The sequence below is a fragment of the Rhopilema esculentum genome, chromosome 4 (genome assembly GCF_057945365.1).
Source record: "Rhopilema esculentum isolate cy_ngs chromosome 4, ASM5794536v1, whole genome shotgun sequence".
Taxonomy (NCBI): domain Eukaryota; kingdom Metazoa; phylum Cnidaria; class Scyphozoa; order Rhizostomeae; family Rhizostomatidae; genus Rhopilema; species Rhopilema esculentum.
Genome location: NC_142818.1, coordinates 3,814,525 through 3,832,405, shown reverse-complemented (window position 1 = coordinate 3,832,405; position 17,881 = coordinate 3,814,525). Strand labels below are relative to the sequence as shown.

At 34.6% G+C, this 17,881-nt stretch overlaps 1 protein-coding gene across 3 annotated transcripts; it reads right to left on the bottom strand.

Annotated features, from left to right (window-relative positions):
• Window positions 1–5,519: 5,519 nt before the first annotated feature.
• On the bottom strand, window positions 5,520–17,801 carry LOC135691018 (uncharacterized). 3 transcript variants are annotated; one of them, XM_089113982.1, is made up of 9 exons: window positions 16,778–17,801; window positions 16,286–16,372; window positions 14,797–15,522; window positions 14,296–14,368; window positions 13,494–13,574; window positions 12,847–12,870; window positions 12,057–12,226; window positions 10,727–10,824; window positions 5,520–8,606 (listed from the first exon to the last, which is right to left on the bottom strand). In XM_089113982.1, exons 4-9 carry the CDS (start codon window positions 14,339–14,341, stop codon window positions 8,150–8,152), a joined length of 876 nt encoding a protein of 291 aa, XP_088970108.1. In that variant the 5' UTR covers window positions 14,342–14,368; window positions 14,797–15,522; window positions 16,286–16,372; window positions 16,778–17,801; the 3' UTR covers window positions 5,520–8,149. The 3 variants fall into 3 exon arrangements, with proteins under 3 accessions (XP_088970108.1, XP_088970102.1, XP_088970104.1); XM_089113976.1 differs by having other exon boundaries at window positions 14,797–16,372; XM_089113978.1 differs by having other exon boundaries at window positions 14,797–16,372; window positions 16,782–17,801.
• Between the last annotated feature and the right edge of the window lie 80 nt (window positions 17,802–17,881).

Sequence of the window (17,881 nt, the reverse complement as noted above, 5' to 3'; positions counted from 1 at the left end):
TCAAGACTGAATTATTCAGTGGCAAGCTCGATCTAGTCTTATTTATAGATCAATTGTCTCGGGTCTTTGTCTATTGGCTCCATGGTTTTGTTCCTCAGGGAAGGGTCTTCCGCCAAAACACAAGAAATAGCTACCGGCTTTCGCAGAACACAGCAAACAAAAGTGAGCAAACCAGATTCGTGTAAAAGAGTCAAATATTAAAAGGCAACAATAAGCTGTGAACTGAAACCCCTATCAAGAGCGAAAACGAACGCGAAGTGAAAACCAATCAAAAGTGCGAAATAATCTGAAGTGAAAAAACTGCGTATTTCAAGTTTCTTGGGACGATATAGTCAGATAACAAATATTGACTAGAAAAGTCACTTATGACGAGTTGATCTACGAGACTTGCCACTGTCCTGTCGTTACTATTCTTTTTAAATTATAGAAAATTAGACCCCTCTGATGAGACTTTTCATATTCGAAATTTGAATATAAGCACATAGGAAGAAACTAACTAACTTCCGCCTCGGGCAGTCTCGCAAAAATAACACACACACAACTAGGCCTTTGTACTCCAATTGATTATGTGATACGCCACTTTTTATAATTTGAAAAAACTCACAATTCATAAGAGATTGCTCTTCTTCATGTTTCTAAACTCTCTTTGTGCTCCCCAAAGTGATTTCCCATAAAGATTCTTTGGAAAATGCTAGAAAACACAACGTTGATAACAAAGCACCTTCGACTTCTGGCCCGGCTGGCCTTACTTTTCACAGCTGAAAACGAGATCGTGTGGAGGCTGAAGTCGAGGTCATTTGCAACAAAGGATCTAGACAAGAGTGGCCACTCTAGACAAACTCTATTTTATGGCATGGTGCAGGAATCTTTTTGTTTTACTAAAATCACGATGTTTGGATACAACGATTATATAATATACAAAGTGGAATCTAAATTAAGTTCCAAAAAATCCGGTGCCAAAAATTTCGGTGGATTATTTTTCGGTAGAAAGAAAAGACATTATTTTCTATTTTAGTTATTTTAGTTAGTTATTTTACATTAAGTTATTTCTATTTTCAACATAATGTTGTCTGAAACGCAATCATCAAAGTTTTTGATGCAAGTCCAATGAGTGGAAGTGAAGAGTTGGCAAAAACTGTTATTGAAGAGGCGATCTTTGTTAATTAATTTTTTATAACCCATGAAGGAAAAGTAATTGGTATCGGTTACTGTTCACAATATTTTAGATCGCCGATCGCAACAAAGGGACAAGAGTCCTGGTCGATTGTGAGTTAAAAATTGAAGCGTCCAGATTGAAACCACTGTAACTTTAGAAAGAAATAATGGAGAGAAATTTTTAAGAGCCGGAAGAAACGTTAGTTCAGCCAATAAAGAAATCAAATTTCTTGGATGTAGAGGGTGAAAGAGAAGAAAGTGAAGATGAACAGGATATCTTGTTTGTTGACGAAGAAGGAGAACCAGAGCCTGCCAATTGATATGTATTGGATGTAAAGTAATTCTCTAATAACAATATCAAGAAAAAAATTTTCTGCTATTTCGAAAGTCAATCGGTGTAAAGTGAGAGTTTTCTAGCGTTTGAAAAATTCCGTAAGAAAAAATTTCAGTTTCAAAAAATTCAGTGGGACTAATTTTCGGTTGCCCCATATCAACAAATATAAATCCCACCGAAATTTTTTTGTAGATAATGTATCAAGCGCAGATGAATAGGCGACTTTTAATTAGTTATAATTACGTGAAAATTAACATAAATAATTAAATTAACATAATCACTCTCAAGGCTGGAAACTTAAACTGCGTGCTCAAGTTCAACAAAAATTCGAATTTTGCTGCTACTAATAAGAATTCAAGGTGATGTTACCAACGAGATCCCTGTTTAGAATTAAATAAGCAAAATCATCAATTAACAATTTAAAATGCTTAAAAAATACTTTGATGTTTATTGTCACAAATCCTGAAGTTTGGGAAACAATTATATTCCTTGAAGTTTTTCTTCGAGTCAATGCTTGCAAACAATAGTAATCTAAGCCTCGTTAGGGTGGTATCTGAATAAGAGAATCATAGAGTGTAAATGGTGAATTGTGTTGCGAAGGAAAACAGATAGGATTAATCCCTTCGTCTTCCGTTGTCCTTCGCAATTCCACCCCCCCCCCCCCCCACCCATTTCTCACTGCCTTTGACTACCCCTGGCTCTGGTATCAAGGGCAGATGGTAACAAGCCGTTAAGATAACCCATCATTTTAAACTTCAAGTCTTGTTTTTTTAACATCACCAAAGATTTGTTGCGTTGCATCTTAAGGAAGGGCAATGAAACAGGAACAATTTGTTGAAAAATGACCATTTGAAAAATTTTAGTAACTAAAGGGACTATCTTTAAGAGACATCGACAAAGATGCATTTTTCAGTTGCAAGAACAAACACTTACAAGCATGCCATATAAGAATATGAAGGTGTTTTTATATCGCGGATCGAATATTATATCGTTATATTATTCTACGACAATTTTCCGAAATTATCTTTTTTACTAAACAATTGCTTGAAGCAAATTCAGTAAAGCCTAATGGTAGCTAATTACGCAGCTTGAATTGTATTGAGACTGTTTAAAATGAGAGCATATTGATTTATTTACTCAGAAACTTTTTTAGTAAAACTGGTGACTTTAAAATTGTGTTTAAAATGGCAAAATCAATCGCCATGGTTACAAAAGTGCTTCATAAACACATTTGCCAGCTGAATAAAGACAGCACTGTCATTACAAGCTTAGGAAAAGATAAAATATCCGTGTTAAATACTTAATGGATCTTTTAAAGTACTGCATTTTCATCAACATTCTAGAAGAAAATTTCAAGGAATAAGGGAGTCATTCCTATCAAATCGTGACAGACTGTGATAAAATGAATAGTGCTGAAATAATTTGCATTCCAAAGAGAATTCTCAAAGCTTCAAGAGCGTACTTTCTTCAGTGATGTTCTTGCACCTAAAGCACCTTGCTGAAATTGTTTGGCGGCCCGTGAACAAAGAAGATTTCATATAGATTTGGGATAAATTGAAGAAATTTCGTTTGAGCAGAGCATCAAGGAAAGCTTCCGCGTTGAGAAGCAAAACATTTCAAAGCCTACCAACGTGCTTAAAATATGGGATCATAGCAGTGAAACCAAAGTCTTAGCTTTGCTTAACAACAAGCTTAGACAGATTGTTGGTGTAACATGACAAAGAGGACTTCATCCGATGCAAGCAAAATTTCTTCTTCTTCCAGTTTTTAAACACGAAGAATGCTTTTTTATGTTCATAAGAATTCGTTGTGCTTTAAGCTAATCAAAGAAGATATTATAACTCTTCGTCCTGAATATGTTTAGCTGACTTTCGATAAAGCTGTCGAGGTACTGAAAGTATCAAATGAGCTGAATAAACTATAAGATTACTCACAAAATTGAATGGTCCCCTCTTGAGTGCAACAATCGGAGACTCTGTTAGATATTTCCGCGACTGTAATTCACTTGTTATTTCTCAGGCTAAACTCGTACTGAAAGCTATTAAAGACAGACTGTCCCAAACTACCAATCAATATCATATCTTCTCTTCAGCGATTTCTCAGTAATGTGAAGCAGCTAGTGTTTGCTTGAATGAAGAATGGTTAGTCATATTATACAGATATTATACTCCGCATCTTATTATCTCGATTGCAGGTGCTTCATAGCGTAGAGTATTTCATATTTCCCACATGCAAAAATATTATGTAACTTAAAAGTAACATCATGCTAGGCGTAAAGAATGGGAATTTCTTTGTTAAATAGAGTAGAAACAAATCTAATGGCAAAAAATTTGAAGTTGGCAGAGGGGAAGGGGGGGGGGGGGTGGTTATGAAGAGTTCTACCTCAAAATTCCATCCAATACAGTTCTACCTTGCATGTGATTCTTTTCTTGTCATTCGGTCAGGTATTGGGATGGAAAACCGTACCAACATTTCTAAAAAACCTTGAACGTAACCGCTTCCTCAAACCGTAAGTCTCGGGGAGTGGTCAAGTTTACGGTAAGCTAAGACCCAAGACAAGGATCCTGCGACATATATCGAAAGCAGAGAGCTGTAGTTTAGCAAGCAAAATGAATCTTATAACTTGCTTTTAATTAAATGTGATGATAAGGTTAAACAATATAATGAATCGAAGAATTTCAACGCCATGTTTTATTGACAATGCATACGGGGAAACGTGTAAATATTTATAACTAGAAATTTGAACAGCTATGTGCCTGTGTTTTAAAAACAACCCTTATAAGAAATATCAGGCTGAGATTTGCTCAAAAAATAAGAACAACATAAGAACCAAGACAAGCTAAAATTCAACAATACTCAAGAAATAAAATACCGCCAAAAATTGAAAAATGAAAGAATAACAACAGAAAAAAAGCGATAAGTAAAACAGAATTAAGTACTTTATCAAGCACATGTTATGTCCGGACACTACTATGCACGAGAAATTCCATTAAAAACAAGAATAAGAATAAGAAACACGTTAGGCTGAAAAGATAAAAAATGCAAGGCTGAAACTGAGTGTTCTTAAAGAAAAAGCGCGTATTCTTCGCCAGGGACGTCAGATGCATTGCGAAGTTGGAGTCACAGGCGTAGGAGACAGGCTGGGACTGGATCCCAACCAATTAGGCAATATTTGCCGAAAAGTAGGCCCATTCGGGCATTTTTATCTCAATGAAACAACAGTATTCGGGCAATACTATACTAAGCCAATTAATTATTGAGTTAGAGGGTGAATATGAAAGCCTTTATGCCGCTGTGATAATTACATTGGCGATCACCGCCGAATCTAAGGCTGAACAGTGAGTGCATCTTTGACGGGATTATGAACCATTCCTAGATTTAAGGTAAGTATATAATTGATTTTGTCTAAATTTGAAATGTCTAAAGCGCTTTGGGTGGGGAGAGGTAAAAACGTAATTTATCTGAATCTCGACACGAAATTTAGCGATCAATTGCGAAGTGTTTTTTATATTATTCTTTGCGATCGAACAGTGACGCCAATATAGGTTAAATAGCAACGCATGATGATGAACTGGACAAAAAACAAGGTTGAAATTCGCTCTGTAGAGGCGTGCAATGTTGTTTGTAGACAATGTGGTAATAACACGCTGAAATGGAGAAAATGGGCCTAATTCTAGCTGCAAATCGATTTTGTTGTGAGAATCCTGTGTGCTGATTGGCTTAGAACATGGTAGCGGAAAGGGCTCTTAGCCAACCAAAGATTTGACCGCTATGCTTAATAAGCCCCAAAACGTGAAGCATCCGCTACGCGCGTGGTTGGAGTGGGATAGTTTGGAAGTGGGTAATGTTGATTTTCAAAAAAAAATTGGATAGTGTTGATTTTCAAAAAATATGGGTAATGATGATTTTCAAAAAATATGGGTAATGTTTATTTTCACAAATATGGGTAATGCTGATTTCAAATATATGGGAACTTGTACCCCTTGTTCTGGTGATGTTGACTGATTTGATAGAGGAAGCTCGAAAAGAATCTCTACTGTATTTTATTCTAGAAATTAAGAAATTTATACAGTTCTTACTACTTAACACTTTATAAACTGCTATTCCTCTTCAAATAAATTACAACATTTCTACCCAATAAAGAAATATCACATTTTACAATACATATATTCAACAAAAAAGATAAAATTAACATACGATCTAATGTTTTCAATCTTATCTTAGCTAAAATTAATAAGCACCTTGGAAAAGTTTTACAATAACCGCGCAAGCTATGCAGGCAGTGTCATTTGGCGGATTGAACGTGTGAGAACATGAAAACTAACTAAAAAGGTTTGCTCCCCAGAAAAACGGTCCAAAAAGGAGACAAATCGGTAGGGAATAAATAACAAGGACCTTGTAGCAATGATATAGGCATACAGCTGGGAAATGAGAAAATTTGGAATCAAACAGAGTTAAATCGTGTGTAAAACTTGGTTCTCACTAGTAACACCAGCAAAACACAAGCACAAGGGACTGATGCATTCATGAAGACGGTTCAACTTAAAGACTCATTGCTAACAATTGGCCTTTGCAAGCGTGGCGACGGTCCAAACTTCTACGAATTAACCAAAATTGATTTCAGACTGTCTGAAAATGCATTATGGGATGCAATGGCTCATTGTTAGCAATGAGTCTTTAAGCGTTTCTAAAATGAGGACATTCAAGACAAAAGAACGAATACTCTAGGAAATCAAACTAACATTAATAATTTTGTCTAGACCGTCCCCACTAGATTGTCTAGACTAGCGCAAAAGATTTTCGGTTGCATTTGTGGTTGTGTCGCTAGTGAGGAGCAAGGATAACGTGAAAGTAGAAATCGCTTTTAAAAAAGAAAACCACATCAAGGACCTTGCTATTATTGTTTTATAACACCAGATTGGTTCGAAAGCTTCACGTTGATATTAAATTGCTGAATGAAAATGTTTAAATACTGCAACCAATGCAGAGAGAATATTCATAATTCATCATGCTGTGGACTTTGTTGAACCATTAATAAGTCTTTCTACGTAAAATAGAATATACCTCAAAATTGCATTTCCCATTGCTATCTTTGACGAGTTTCCCTCACTTGTTTCGTTCTCCTTCGACACGATTTTTTTCGTTCTATGCAGGAGAGTAAGTGTTGTTTTCTAAAATGTTTAAAGCACTCCACTTTAAGCAAGTAAATTTTATTGAAACACAGTTACTCTTATGCAATTCAAATGCACAGCATATTCAAGATAATGCTTTAATAAGCGGGATTTTATAAAATCTTTTCAAAACAAAAACAATACAAGGTAGGAAATAAACTTCTTTCGGTATGGAATTTTCATTTGCAATGAGATCTCTTTTATTTGTTAATGCTTTTGTGGAAATCAAAAGGTAACTGTGTTTTGGAAAGGTGAGCATTGTTTCAACGAATTTCGATGTATCAAAGTCAATTAATAAGAACCAGCTCAGTTCTCTCTTTGCATAGGAACATAGCGTCAAGCAGGTCTTCTATTCAGGCGGTTTTTGGATGTAGCAATTAAAGTACAGCTGAAGATTATAGGACAAGACAAACAAGATGAGCTTATTGCTAACAGTGTGCAAAGGATTTATTGCATAACCAAAAAAGACTGTTTGAATTAAGAAAATGGAGACGTCGGGAAACTCAATGTCGTGAAGCTGCATATTTTTGTCATGGTTTGAAAATATTAGAACGTTAAATCAGACGCAATTCTAGCCAATTTTGATTGTTTATCTTGAGCGTTGACTTTCAATGAGCAGTGCAAAACGTTTGCTGTTTACGAGAAGGAAATCAACATCCAACGGAGCGCTACCTTTAAATGGCGTGTCATATCGCCATATGGCGTACCACAAATTGATTTTTGTTGCACACTTTCCCACCAAAAACTCTACAAGTTTATCTTTAAAAAATTAATCCCTTTTGTTCATCTCAAGCTGCTGCAATTCATAAAACAAAACGAAAAACAAAAAATGATTTTATCTGATTTAGAGATATTCGCTGGATTTTGGCTTTTCTATCGTATTCAAGTTGTGTTGAATTGAATCGACGAAAATGATTTTAACTAATCTTTTATTGAGTTGACTCAAAAGCCTTTGTTGTGTCGGATTTTTCGGAACATATCACCTTGTATATTCTATTTTGAATTCTGTTTAATTAAGAAAAAATTTAAACACTCTTCCTCTTTGCATAAAATTATTTTGCAGACAAATCTACTTTTTCTTGTCACTTTGATAATCACAACACGTAGACTATCACCATAAGAAAACTATTCATACATTACTTCTATTTCCCAAAACCTAAATAATTGGGAACAACTGATGAACAAGAGAATGATACGAGCACACTAAAACGAACTCGTTACCATTTGTTGGCAATTAAACCTGGCGTCCCATGCCGAACTTCTTGCCAGGACTCAATCCTCTATGAACCAACTAATAACACTTGCTTGAATCCCTGAATAATCGCAATATTACGATGAGGGTGCACCAAACTTTGTGTTATCAAGTGCCTCCCACATCTCTCGGGCGCAGAAACATTGCCAGGTATTTTCAAAGCGCGGACTTGCGGCAAGTCTAAATCTTGCCCGAAAATACTTCTTATCAATCAACGCTGACCCTATTTTTAAATAACTACACAACTGTTGTAGCTTTCCACTGGTTCGCATTTTTGTCTGCAAAAGTATTTGCATATTCGTCTTTGCCAAGCTTCTTTTCAACCCCAAAGTCTTTCAGTAGCTCCGAAGCCCACAAACCGGCAGGTTCTACCTCTTCCTTATGATCAACAGGGCTGATGACGTCATCGCCATCATTTTTCCTTACAGTGTTACCAATAGATGCTCGTTCGGGCTTTTCTGTGTTTGTTTTTGCAGGATGGAAAACGAAAACATCGTCGATATCTGAAGAACTACGCCCGGACCCGCTATACTTACTAGCATGCTCTACGTCGATAACTTCTTCATTTGAAGATTGCCTCATTTCATCAAAATGTGGGTGCTCAATTTGCAGAAGCTTGCTCCGGCTGGCAGGTGTCAGGCATATATCCGGTACGGACTTGGACCGCTCGTCGGATCTTTGTCTTTCTCTAGATCTAAAAGATTAAACAGAGACTTAAAGAACTTGAGTATGTAGCTAAACATTGATTAATGGTCTTCAATTTGTGCAAGAACTTTAAGATCTTAAATAAGTCACAAAGGATCTTCAAATCTAAAAGATGTCGACAGTGACCTTTAAAAATTTAAAAGATGTTAACAGGGACCCTAAGATCTAAAAGATGCTGACAGGAACTTTTAGACTTAAATTTATTGACAATCTTAAACTTTTAACTGGGAATTAAAGGCCTTACTTATGTTAACAGGGACTTTGAAATTTAAAAGAAGTTTGTAGGAACCATTTATCTTAAATTTGCCAACAGGGATCTAATAATTTGAAATATAACAACAGGGACCTTAAGTATGCAGGAAGCATGCAAGACCCAACGGATACCAGTAATGTCAATACCATGACTTGAACAAGTATCTAAACATGAAGAAATAAAGGAATTTTAGTCTTGATTGCCTTGATTGAGATCAAAATTGAAGTCTTGATGGAGAGGCAGTTGTCACGAGACATGAGTTGCATTGCAGGTGAACTTTTTAATATAAGATCAGTTACCAGAAGTGGTTTAGCCGTAAAATTTTAGGAAGCAAAATGCAACAGTTGAAGAAAACCAGAGCCTCACTCTCCTTTTTCTTTAGAAATATGAAAATTATACCATACAAATGTTGAAAAACATAAACATAACATCTGTTCTTGATTACATGGAATCGTCAACGACAGGACTTCCAAACTAATGTTGCCTAGCTACCATAAGCATGCCAAGAGCGATATCTTCATATGACTTTCACGACTTTCATCATTAGTCGAACCTAGGTTGGGGTAAGTCTAATGAAAACTTAGCAGCGAAAATTGTTTAGAATTTAGCAGAGTTCGGAAAATTTTACAATTCCAAGGTTGTCAGCTGGAGGAAGGGTATCCAAAAATACAATAAGTTTGAGAATGCATAACTTCACAACCATATAGGATTTTAATTTAATTCAATTTCTAAGAAACTTTTGTACAAAAGATTACTTTTGCACAAGAGAAACATTTGTAAAGAGAATGTTGAGGAAGACGGAAAAGGTAAAATTTCAACCCGAAGAAGGTTGTGGCGTTTTCTGAACTCTGTTATGTAGAATTATGCTAATATTTAAGAAGATTAACCCTTCAATTCGTTTGAAACGGTAGCATAACTCTGCAACAAAAAAGTTTCAAGAAGCTTTACGGCCCTATGCCGCGTTATTCCTCCACTGCACCACTGGTTTCCAAGCTAACATTGCACTTATAGCATATGCCTATTCGGGGAGCTGCTATTTCACTACCATAAATCAGATGCAGACACAGCTATCAAAACTACTATCCTGTATATTTCAAGAACGCGATGCTTCGTGTGATAAAATAGTCATTTTTATCCCTAAATCTTGTGCCTGACCCACTTATTTGTTATTTTACTACCCACTTATCAGTTATTAAAACGTATCATCTTGTACCTGTAACTTTCTATATTTTCTATATTTTTTGTAACACTTCTTATGTATTATCATTATAATAGTCATAACAAGTAGCGTTTGGAGTTGTTAGTCTATTTGCGTGTAATGGCCATGGGGTTGTTATTGTCCTTTGCTCCCCGTGGTATCGTACCTGTAGTATCGTAGTGTAATTAGATAGTATAGTAGAATGTAGTTTATATCGTAATATTTTGTCTGGATAAAATAAAGGCCATCAAAACAAAATACACTGGCTCTGTAAACTGAACACATAAGATGGCTTGTATGTTGTCAAATCTACTCCTCACCAGCGCAGACTGATCAGTGACACGAAGTTAGGGCAATTATATGACAGTCAATATTATTTTCTGTCTACATCAGTGATAATAAAGCTTAAAAGCAAGCTAAAACTGCCTACAACAGCAATTCCAAAAATTATGGCGGCCTGGTGATTTTTAACGATTAGACACTGTCAAATCTAACTGACACTGTCAAACCCAGCCTTGAATTGGTTGTTTTTCCGAGGGAAGTTTTGAGTTTTGTTAGGAGGAAGCTGAAACACATTCAAGCACTTTGTACAAATTAATGAACTCTGCTGATCGAAGTATTTCTCAAAAGCCTCAAAAGACACACAAAACATACTTACTCGGAGTCTCTAGCTTTTGAAGCGTGCTCCTTCGAATCTTTTTGATGTTGTGTTCTATCCTTATTTCGAACCTTTCGAAACGATCGTAGAATCGATTTCTACGAAAGAATAAAAACTTTCAAGCTAAGCAATCTTGCAAGCGTTGCCACAAGCTAGCTAAGAGAAGAAAACTTGATATTTGTGTTTTCTTGATAGTTTGTAAGAAGACTGAAAACAATAAGAAAATGTACACCTGAATATTGCAAGTTAATGATAAATCGGTAGAATAATTTCTAATGAGAATATTCCTCTCTGTCTTTTACTGCATATTGCTTTTGCAAGAAATCTTATATAAATTCATCTAGTTCAAGACAGTAACTTTGAAATGCGGTTAGGTTCACTCATGTTTCAACAAATGGATAGATTGGAACAGTATGTGGATCAACAGAAAAATGATTTCTGCGGATATGTTAACTATTTTCATGCCAGGATGATGGTCTTTGATCTTTTGATTCTTTACTTTTCTTTACAATCAAATACGATCTTGTCTTGCCTATCCTTTATTCAATTTTTTATGATTCATCTAAACTGAATAAATTACTCAGGATCAGGAGTAGAAATTGTAGCGGCGTAAAAGCCCTCTGCGCAGATTAAAAATTATTTGAAAAAGCAAGATTTGTTTGTTAACTTTGAATAAGGTTTTCGCCTTCTTTTATGACCGAGAGGGAGGAAAGTTAAAGAAAAGATTTAAAGTGCTTAAAAATGAGATAAATTGTCTTGGCAATAGTCACTGCTTCGTTCATTTGGACCCAAAATAACGGTTCTGGCAAAACTTTTATTATATCTTCTGAAGTCAAATCAGTTTTTGTCGGTTGAGTTAACATTATCGCTCCCCCATAAAAAATGTTCGGTTTTCGCCTCTGCTTCGTAAAGGTTGCTTTATCAAGAAATTAATAATCTATGGAGGGACACGATTTCAAAGACTTTTCTATCGAAATCTGAAGAGCTATGTTTGATTCCATCAAAAAATGCTTTTAAATTTATAGTTTTTGAAGTATGTGAACAAACAGATACCAGCCCTAGAAATTTTGATTAAGGTCCTCGATTAATCGAATAAAGGTCCTAGAAGGCCCTTCAGAGTAACTCCAGTTCCAAAAAACCCTCTCTGTGCTTCTTCCTGATAGAATTACTATTTATAAAGTAAAGTTGTTCCTGAAAATGGTTTAGAAGGCATTTTAAATTGCATATTCATAATATCAAATATCTAGCTTGATATATTGAAGATGAAATTTTATGTAGTAGAACGATATCTGTCAGACAGAGTAACAGAAAAAAATAAACACCTATTTACCGTTCGAGATTTTGAAGGATTGTCCCGCTCTTTTTTGTCTGCCGCCATTTTCTCCTCTAAATTTTCGTGTCTAAAGCTATTCCACGATCTTGACACTGACTGCTTGCTCATTGCCGTCAAGTTTGCTGTTGTCGCCATGACAAGAGCATCCACTTTTGCACCGTCAGATGCTACAAAAATACACATATCAATTGATAAAGCGAGGGAGTTTTGTTTTGGTTTTCTTTCATGTCTGCTTGTCTGGTACCTAATGAGAGCTAGCGTTTATGGACCATCTCATGAGCACGAACCTTTGCAAATGTTTTAATTAGAGTCAATTCATAATTCTTTGTAAGCTGAAGTGAGAATCTACAAAGAAAGCTCGTGATCATTTTCTTCAGATTTTGAGGACATGTATGGAGTAATTGTCCCTCTTTCGTTAAGAGCAATCTTAAAATGATCCACTGATGATTCATGAAGAGGACAAACATAAAAACGGTAATATAACACAATTATTATATTATTGACAAGATTAAAAGCGATCGACAGATACAAAGGGGCTTAGGCCATATGTAAGTAAAAGAGTTGACCAATCAGTTAGTGCATTTCCAGCCACACGCTTATTGATTGGCTAGTTTTGATTGACAGATGGCTGAAGCCATTTTCATATCTGTCGATTGCATTTAAGCGCTCTCACAACATTATCAGTATGCTCAATATTACAATGAACAAGTTTAATGCATACAAGAAAATGTGCAACATAATAAACTTAGAATATTGTGACTGTTGGAAAGAAAGTATGAATACATACTGCTTTGGTTCGTTCTCAAGGCTCCTAAAAGAAGAAAACCCTGTTAGTCTGCTATCAAACATGGATCAATAGTTAATACAACCAAGTTCCAACCAAAGTCAAAGTTTGTTGGTTTAATCAACTCTTATTAAAAGGACTTGTAACTAATTTGAATCGAATAAATATCTTCAGCGCTTGTGTTCTTGACGCATTTATTAGAGGTAATAGTCACACAAAATGCTTCTTGAATAATAGTAACTGCAGGCAGGAAAAAATTTTCATAACAGTCAAACCCGGTTATAGTCACTCTGTTTAATATACCACTGCTGGGTACATTCGTATCTTAAAAAAGATTCATTTATAATCTGCTTTCTGTTTTCCTACGTTGCCTGCAGTTTGAAAAATTACATAATTTTCATGTTTGGCAGGTTTTCCATTGAAAATGCCATACAAGAAAACGACATATTGTTTGCGATCTCAACAATTCATTTCTGATCTTTATTTGCAGTATGCTTAGATTATCAAAATTGTTGAAATGAAAATGTAATGTACGGTTGAGGATAATTTCACCATGGTTTTTGGTATTGTATACAATAATACATTGATTGTATGAAAAGTACATTTAAGTACAAACATCGAAGATACCGAATACTGTAATGATTACGTACTTTGTACCCATGTGGGCATATCTGATTGAGCATAGTGACCAGGCTTCTTGCCGCTGTAATCTCTGGTGTTGATGTCTGCATCTGATGTTTAAGTGATAGCATTAACGACTATGCATTTCATTTTATCATTTCTACATTTATATATTTTTGACATAGACATTTGTCTCGGTCTCTTTAAAGGGATAACTGCTGTTAAACTTTGCAACAAAAACATAACAAATGGCAATGATAATTGTTACAGAAAATAATCAACTGGAATCTCCATCACGTAAAGATATCTTTAACATAAAATACTCATTTCTGGACAAATTTATTGTAAATCAGTTACTGGTTAGTCGATTTTCAAGAAAAAAACAATTAGAAGTCCACGAGTTAAAAAGAGCCTGACATCACATGCGAATAATATTGAGTGAAGATGTCATTAACTCTATTTCTTAAACATTTTACATTGGATCGCATAATTTGAAAGAGTGCTGTTATGAAAAAGTACTATTGTTGCAAAATCAGCTGAATGATTTAGAAAAAGATTCATCCAAATGAGCACAAGCTTTTTTCTTACCATTTACTGTTCATCGGTCCTGGTTCCACAAACCACATTTTTACAATACTACAGGTCTTCACTGTCTCGTTCCATTTCGCAGCATATTTGTGTACCCATTTCATATTTGTTACAGACTTCTCTTAATTGTCACATTCAGAACTAGTGGTAATCTTTTAGGTTGTATAGCCGAAAATAAAAATACTAACAAAACAGAATATGTAAAAAATACTGTTCAAACTTATCATTGTGCATGTTTCTCACCATAATCAGTGATCAGGATATCAACAATCAGCGCCTTGCAATGCATCACAGCAATGTGTAAAGGTGTATAGCCCTGTCAGAACAATGGCCTGTTACTCACAGTGGCAAGTTCAAAGTTTCAATTACGTCACAAAAGAAGAACATGGGATGCAAATTAGAGAAAGTGGTGCGTTAGGATGTTGGCTGCATTTGTTTTTTAATCAGAATTTTGTATAAAGCCAACAGCTTTGAATAACTGGCCTAAAGCTGGTCGATATGCAGAATTGCTATGACATAACAGTTTTCAGGACAAATGCTATGGAATCAGCTAAGATATAACAGGACAAGTTCCTGTTTTTTGTAGAACTTTTTAAGGGTCTACCTACCACCAAATCAATGGAATTTTAACCAATTAAGATTAAAAAAAATTGCTAATTCATTATAAGAATTATCACCGTCATAGAAAATTATTCTTGTCAAGTGATAGTAAAATTCAGATAATAAAAGGAATGTATTACTTACTCCCTAAAAATCCCGCAACGAAAGAGAAGTCAGCAACAACATTGGAAAGAAAAAATGACATATGATTAGCTAGATATTGATAATGTATGGCATATTCTGATCTCTAAATTACTTCCTGGAATATATATTGAATAATTAAGACAGTTTGTTATCTTAGTTATAAAGTTCTAGTCAAGAGCACACTATGTTTAAACTTTTGGCTGAACTTTAAAGATAGAAAAATAGAAGAGGGGAGGGGGAAAATGTCACAAAAACTCGAAAATCAAGATTTAGCGGAACTTGCAAAGTCGCAAAATAATGTGAACGGAATTAGATTGTATTCTAGATAACGAAAGAAACTTAAAACTATTAGAACTAGAGTAAAAAACCTTGCTTTAAGAAAGTTGAAAGTCGTTAGAATTGAAAGTCGCGATAAGTGAGGCAAGAAATTGTTACGACAGAAAAGTCTCAAAGTCGCGATATTTCGCGAGCGTTCCACCGAGAATTCTTTTAAATCGATTTTCTAGTAGCATAAATTCAAAGATGACCATGTAAAAAGCAAACAATTTAAAGCATACTCCTTCTCGCAACTCTTTCCATTAAAAGATATTATCTCCGAATCAACGTAGAATCCAGATAGATCTAGATACTTATTATAGATAGTTGAATATATAAAATAAATGCAGAACAGTGTGATGTTCTTATTCTGTTGATATAATTTGTAGGTAATGTCCAAAAACTTACATTCTGTTTGTGTGAAGGCCAAAGATCAAGCATAAAAGATATCCAACATATAAGGAAAAATGAAAATTTCTATTAGCCAATGAAATCAAACAGAAATATCTATATATTCAGCAAAAATATTGATTTTAGCTAAATTTTTTGCTACGGACATTAATTAGACATATTTATGGCTGATTATATTTTGAATATTGCAAATAGAATATTTTATTAGGTTTTACATTGTAGCGTTTTTTAAAGGACCCCTCTAAAGCAGTCTCAACAGACTGACGGTGCTACCATGGATAAATAATATGTCATAAAATGAAAAGTTAAAGGACATTATATTTTGGTATTATGGACACAATTGCTGGACATCCCAACATAGATAACTCTTCTCCGGGAAAGTTTTCCTAAGATTACAATCGGAAAGAAGAGGCAGCACTCTAACGTTAGTGAAAGAGCGCTTCCATGACGGGCATTATATTATTTTAGCATAAATACTTCTGTTCCTATTTTGATAAAAGGAGCTGCTTTGATAAAGTTCCTATACATCTACGAGTACATTCCTCTACATCTCGTAGTTTGATGGATCAGATCCGTTTAAGTCCTTCAATGCTACCTAACAATTGGTCCTGATGACAGATGCAATAATATTGAGGAACGTGATTGAAAGGAAGGAAGAAGTCTACATCAGACTGAAACTCAAAACACTAGTTAAAGTTCGAGATTCGTTATTGAAGACCACAGCCTTACAAATGCTTCGGTAGTCCTAAGAACCTGAACTCACCGTTTTAATGTTGACGTCAGCACCAGAATCACAAAGCCAGTGAAGAAGCTCCGATTTTCCCTCTTTTGCAGCCCAGTGCAATGCCGTCTGTAGGGAAGATGTTGATTTAATATTCCATGATTGCTTTTAAGAAATCACTAAAATTCTGGAAGGTTTTACGTAGATCTCGTTTCCTACGATTATGATTCATGTAAGTTCAGATTGATTTCAGATTGATTTCAAGTAGAAGAAATGACTATGTTCAAACTTACCCTTATCATTTCAAATTCAAATTATTGATTCAAATCATCTTGGAATAAATAAAAATGACTGATAATAGAGGGGACTTGTCCTTAAACCTATTAAGGCACCGATCGGCGATCACGGGACGACGATTAAAGTCATAGAAATTGTTGATCCCTGATTATATATCCTATATTATTTTTGAAATACGATAACAAACTTTCAACGTGGTTGACAAAACTAAGAATTAAGAATAGATATTATACTCACATACTATTTATTCCATCAATTTGAAGTTGCAAATGTGATGTGAGCATAGAAGGAATCAGACAAAAATTGTTGAGTAAATAAAATGGGAGAAAGTGTACATGCTTGTGGTAATATAGAAGTATATTTGAAAATCAAAATGGTACGATTCAGTAGCAGCTTGAAACATTTCACTTTAAAAACATTTGTGATATCTTTTTTTTACAATTTTAAATATTCTTTGTGGTGGTAAAATTCTTTAACAAAGAGGCCTTAATAATTTGACGAAATCGCTGCTCGGTTTCCTTTAGTAATTAGCAATGTTCTCAGTTTTCAAATATAAATCTAGATAGCCTGGATACTTAGAAGTACACTAAACCAATCCATGTGTCAGATAATTTTTGGGATACAGTAGATGTTGTAGTTTGCCTGTGACTTAAAGTTTTTTTTCTTCTCCCTCGTATCAAGACAAAATTTTCTGTTAATAATTTCATAAAATCTACCAGCAAAAAAACATAGGTTCATCAGATATGGATCCTTTGAATATCATAAAATTATGCTAAAGAGTTCTACTGTGAAAATGCTCATGGAAAAGTCGAATAATACTCACGCCCTGTGGAATTGTCATTGCCATAATCAAGAAAATACATCAACATGAAATAGAATTGAAAGAATGCTTGTAAGATTAGGTTAAGAAAATCACAAGTGGTTCAAATTTTTGTAGTTTTGGTAGTTTGAAATTATAAACAATAGCTATGATGCTCAAGGGCACTGTTAACATAAACAAAGCAAAAAATTCTGTAATGTCTTTAGCAATATACATCTTTATGACATAATAATTATACGCAGTTGTATAAATAAAATAAGTAATGATATAAGTAACATAAGTGAGTAATAACATCACAATAAAAAAAGCTGCAACGGAGAAGGCTTTTCATTTATTGTACAAAAATTTTGTTTCATTGAGATATTTAAGAAGATAGCTGCAGAAATTTAAGAATTTGAAGCCATTATTTTCATAAGGTTGCAAATAATTGCTTAGAACAAATACTTTAAAAAGATCTTTAGATAAAAAATAATCCTTAAAATATGAAAGCCAATAAAAAAAATAACTTTAGAGTGATACAA

Bases quoted from the DNA above. Each gene is read 5' to 3' on its own strand.
- LOC135691018 (XM_089113976.1), bottom strand. From the start codon at position 14,341: ATGCATTGCAAGGCGCTGATTGTTGATATCCTGATCACTGATTATG. The intron at 12,871-13,493 runs GTACGTAATCAT...TTCTTCTTTTAG, and splicing joins TATGCCCACATGGGTACAAA to GAGCCTTGAGAACGAACCAA. The intron at 8,607-10,726 runs GTAAGTATGTTT...TTAATCTTTTAG, and splicing joins TCAAAAGCTAGAGACTCCGA to ATCTAGAGAAAGACAAAGAT.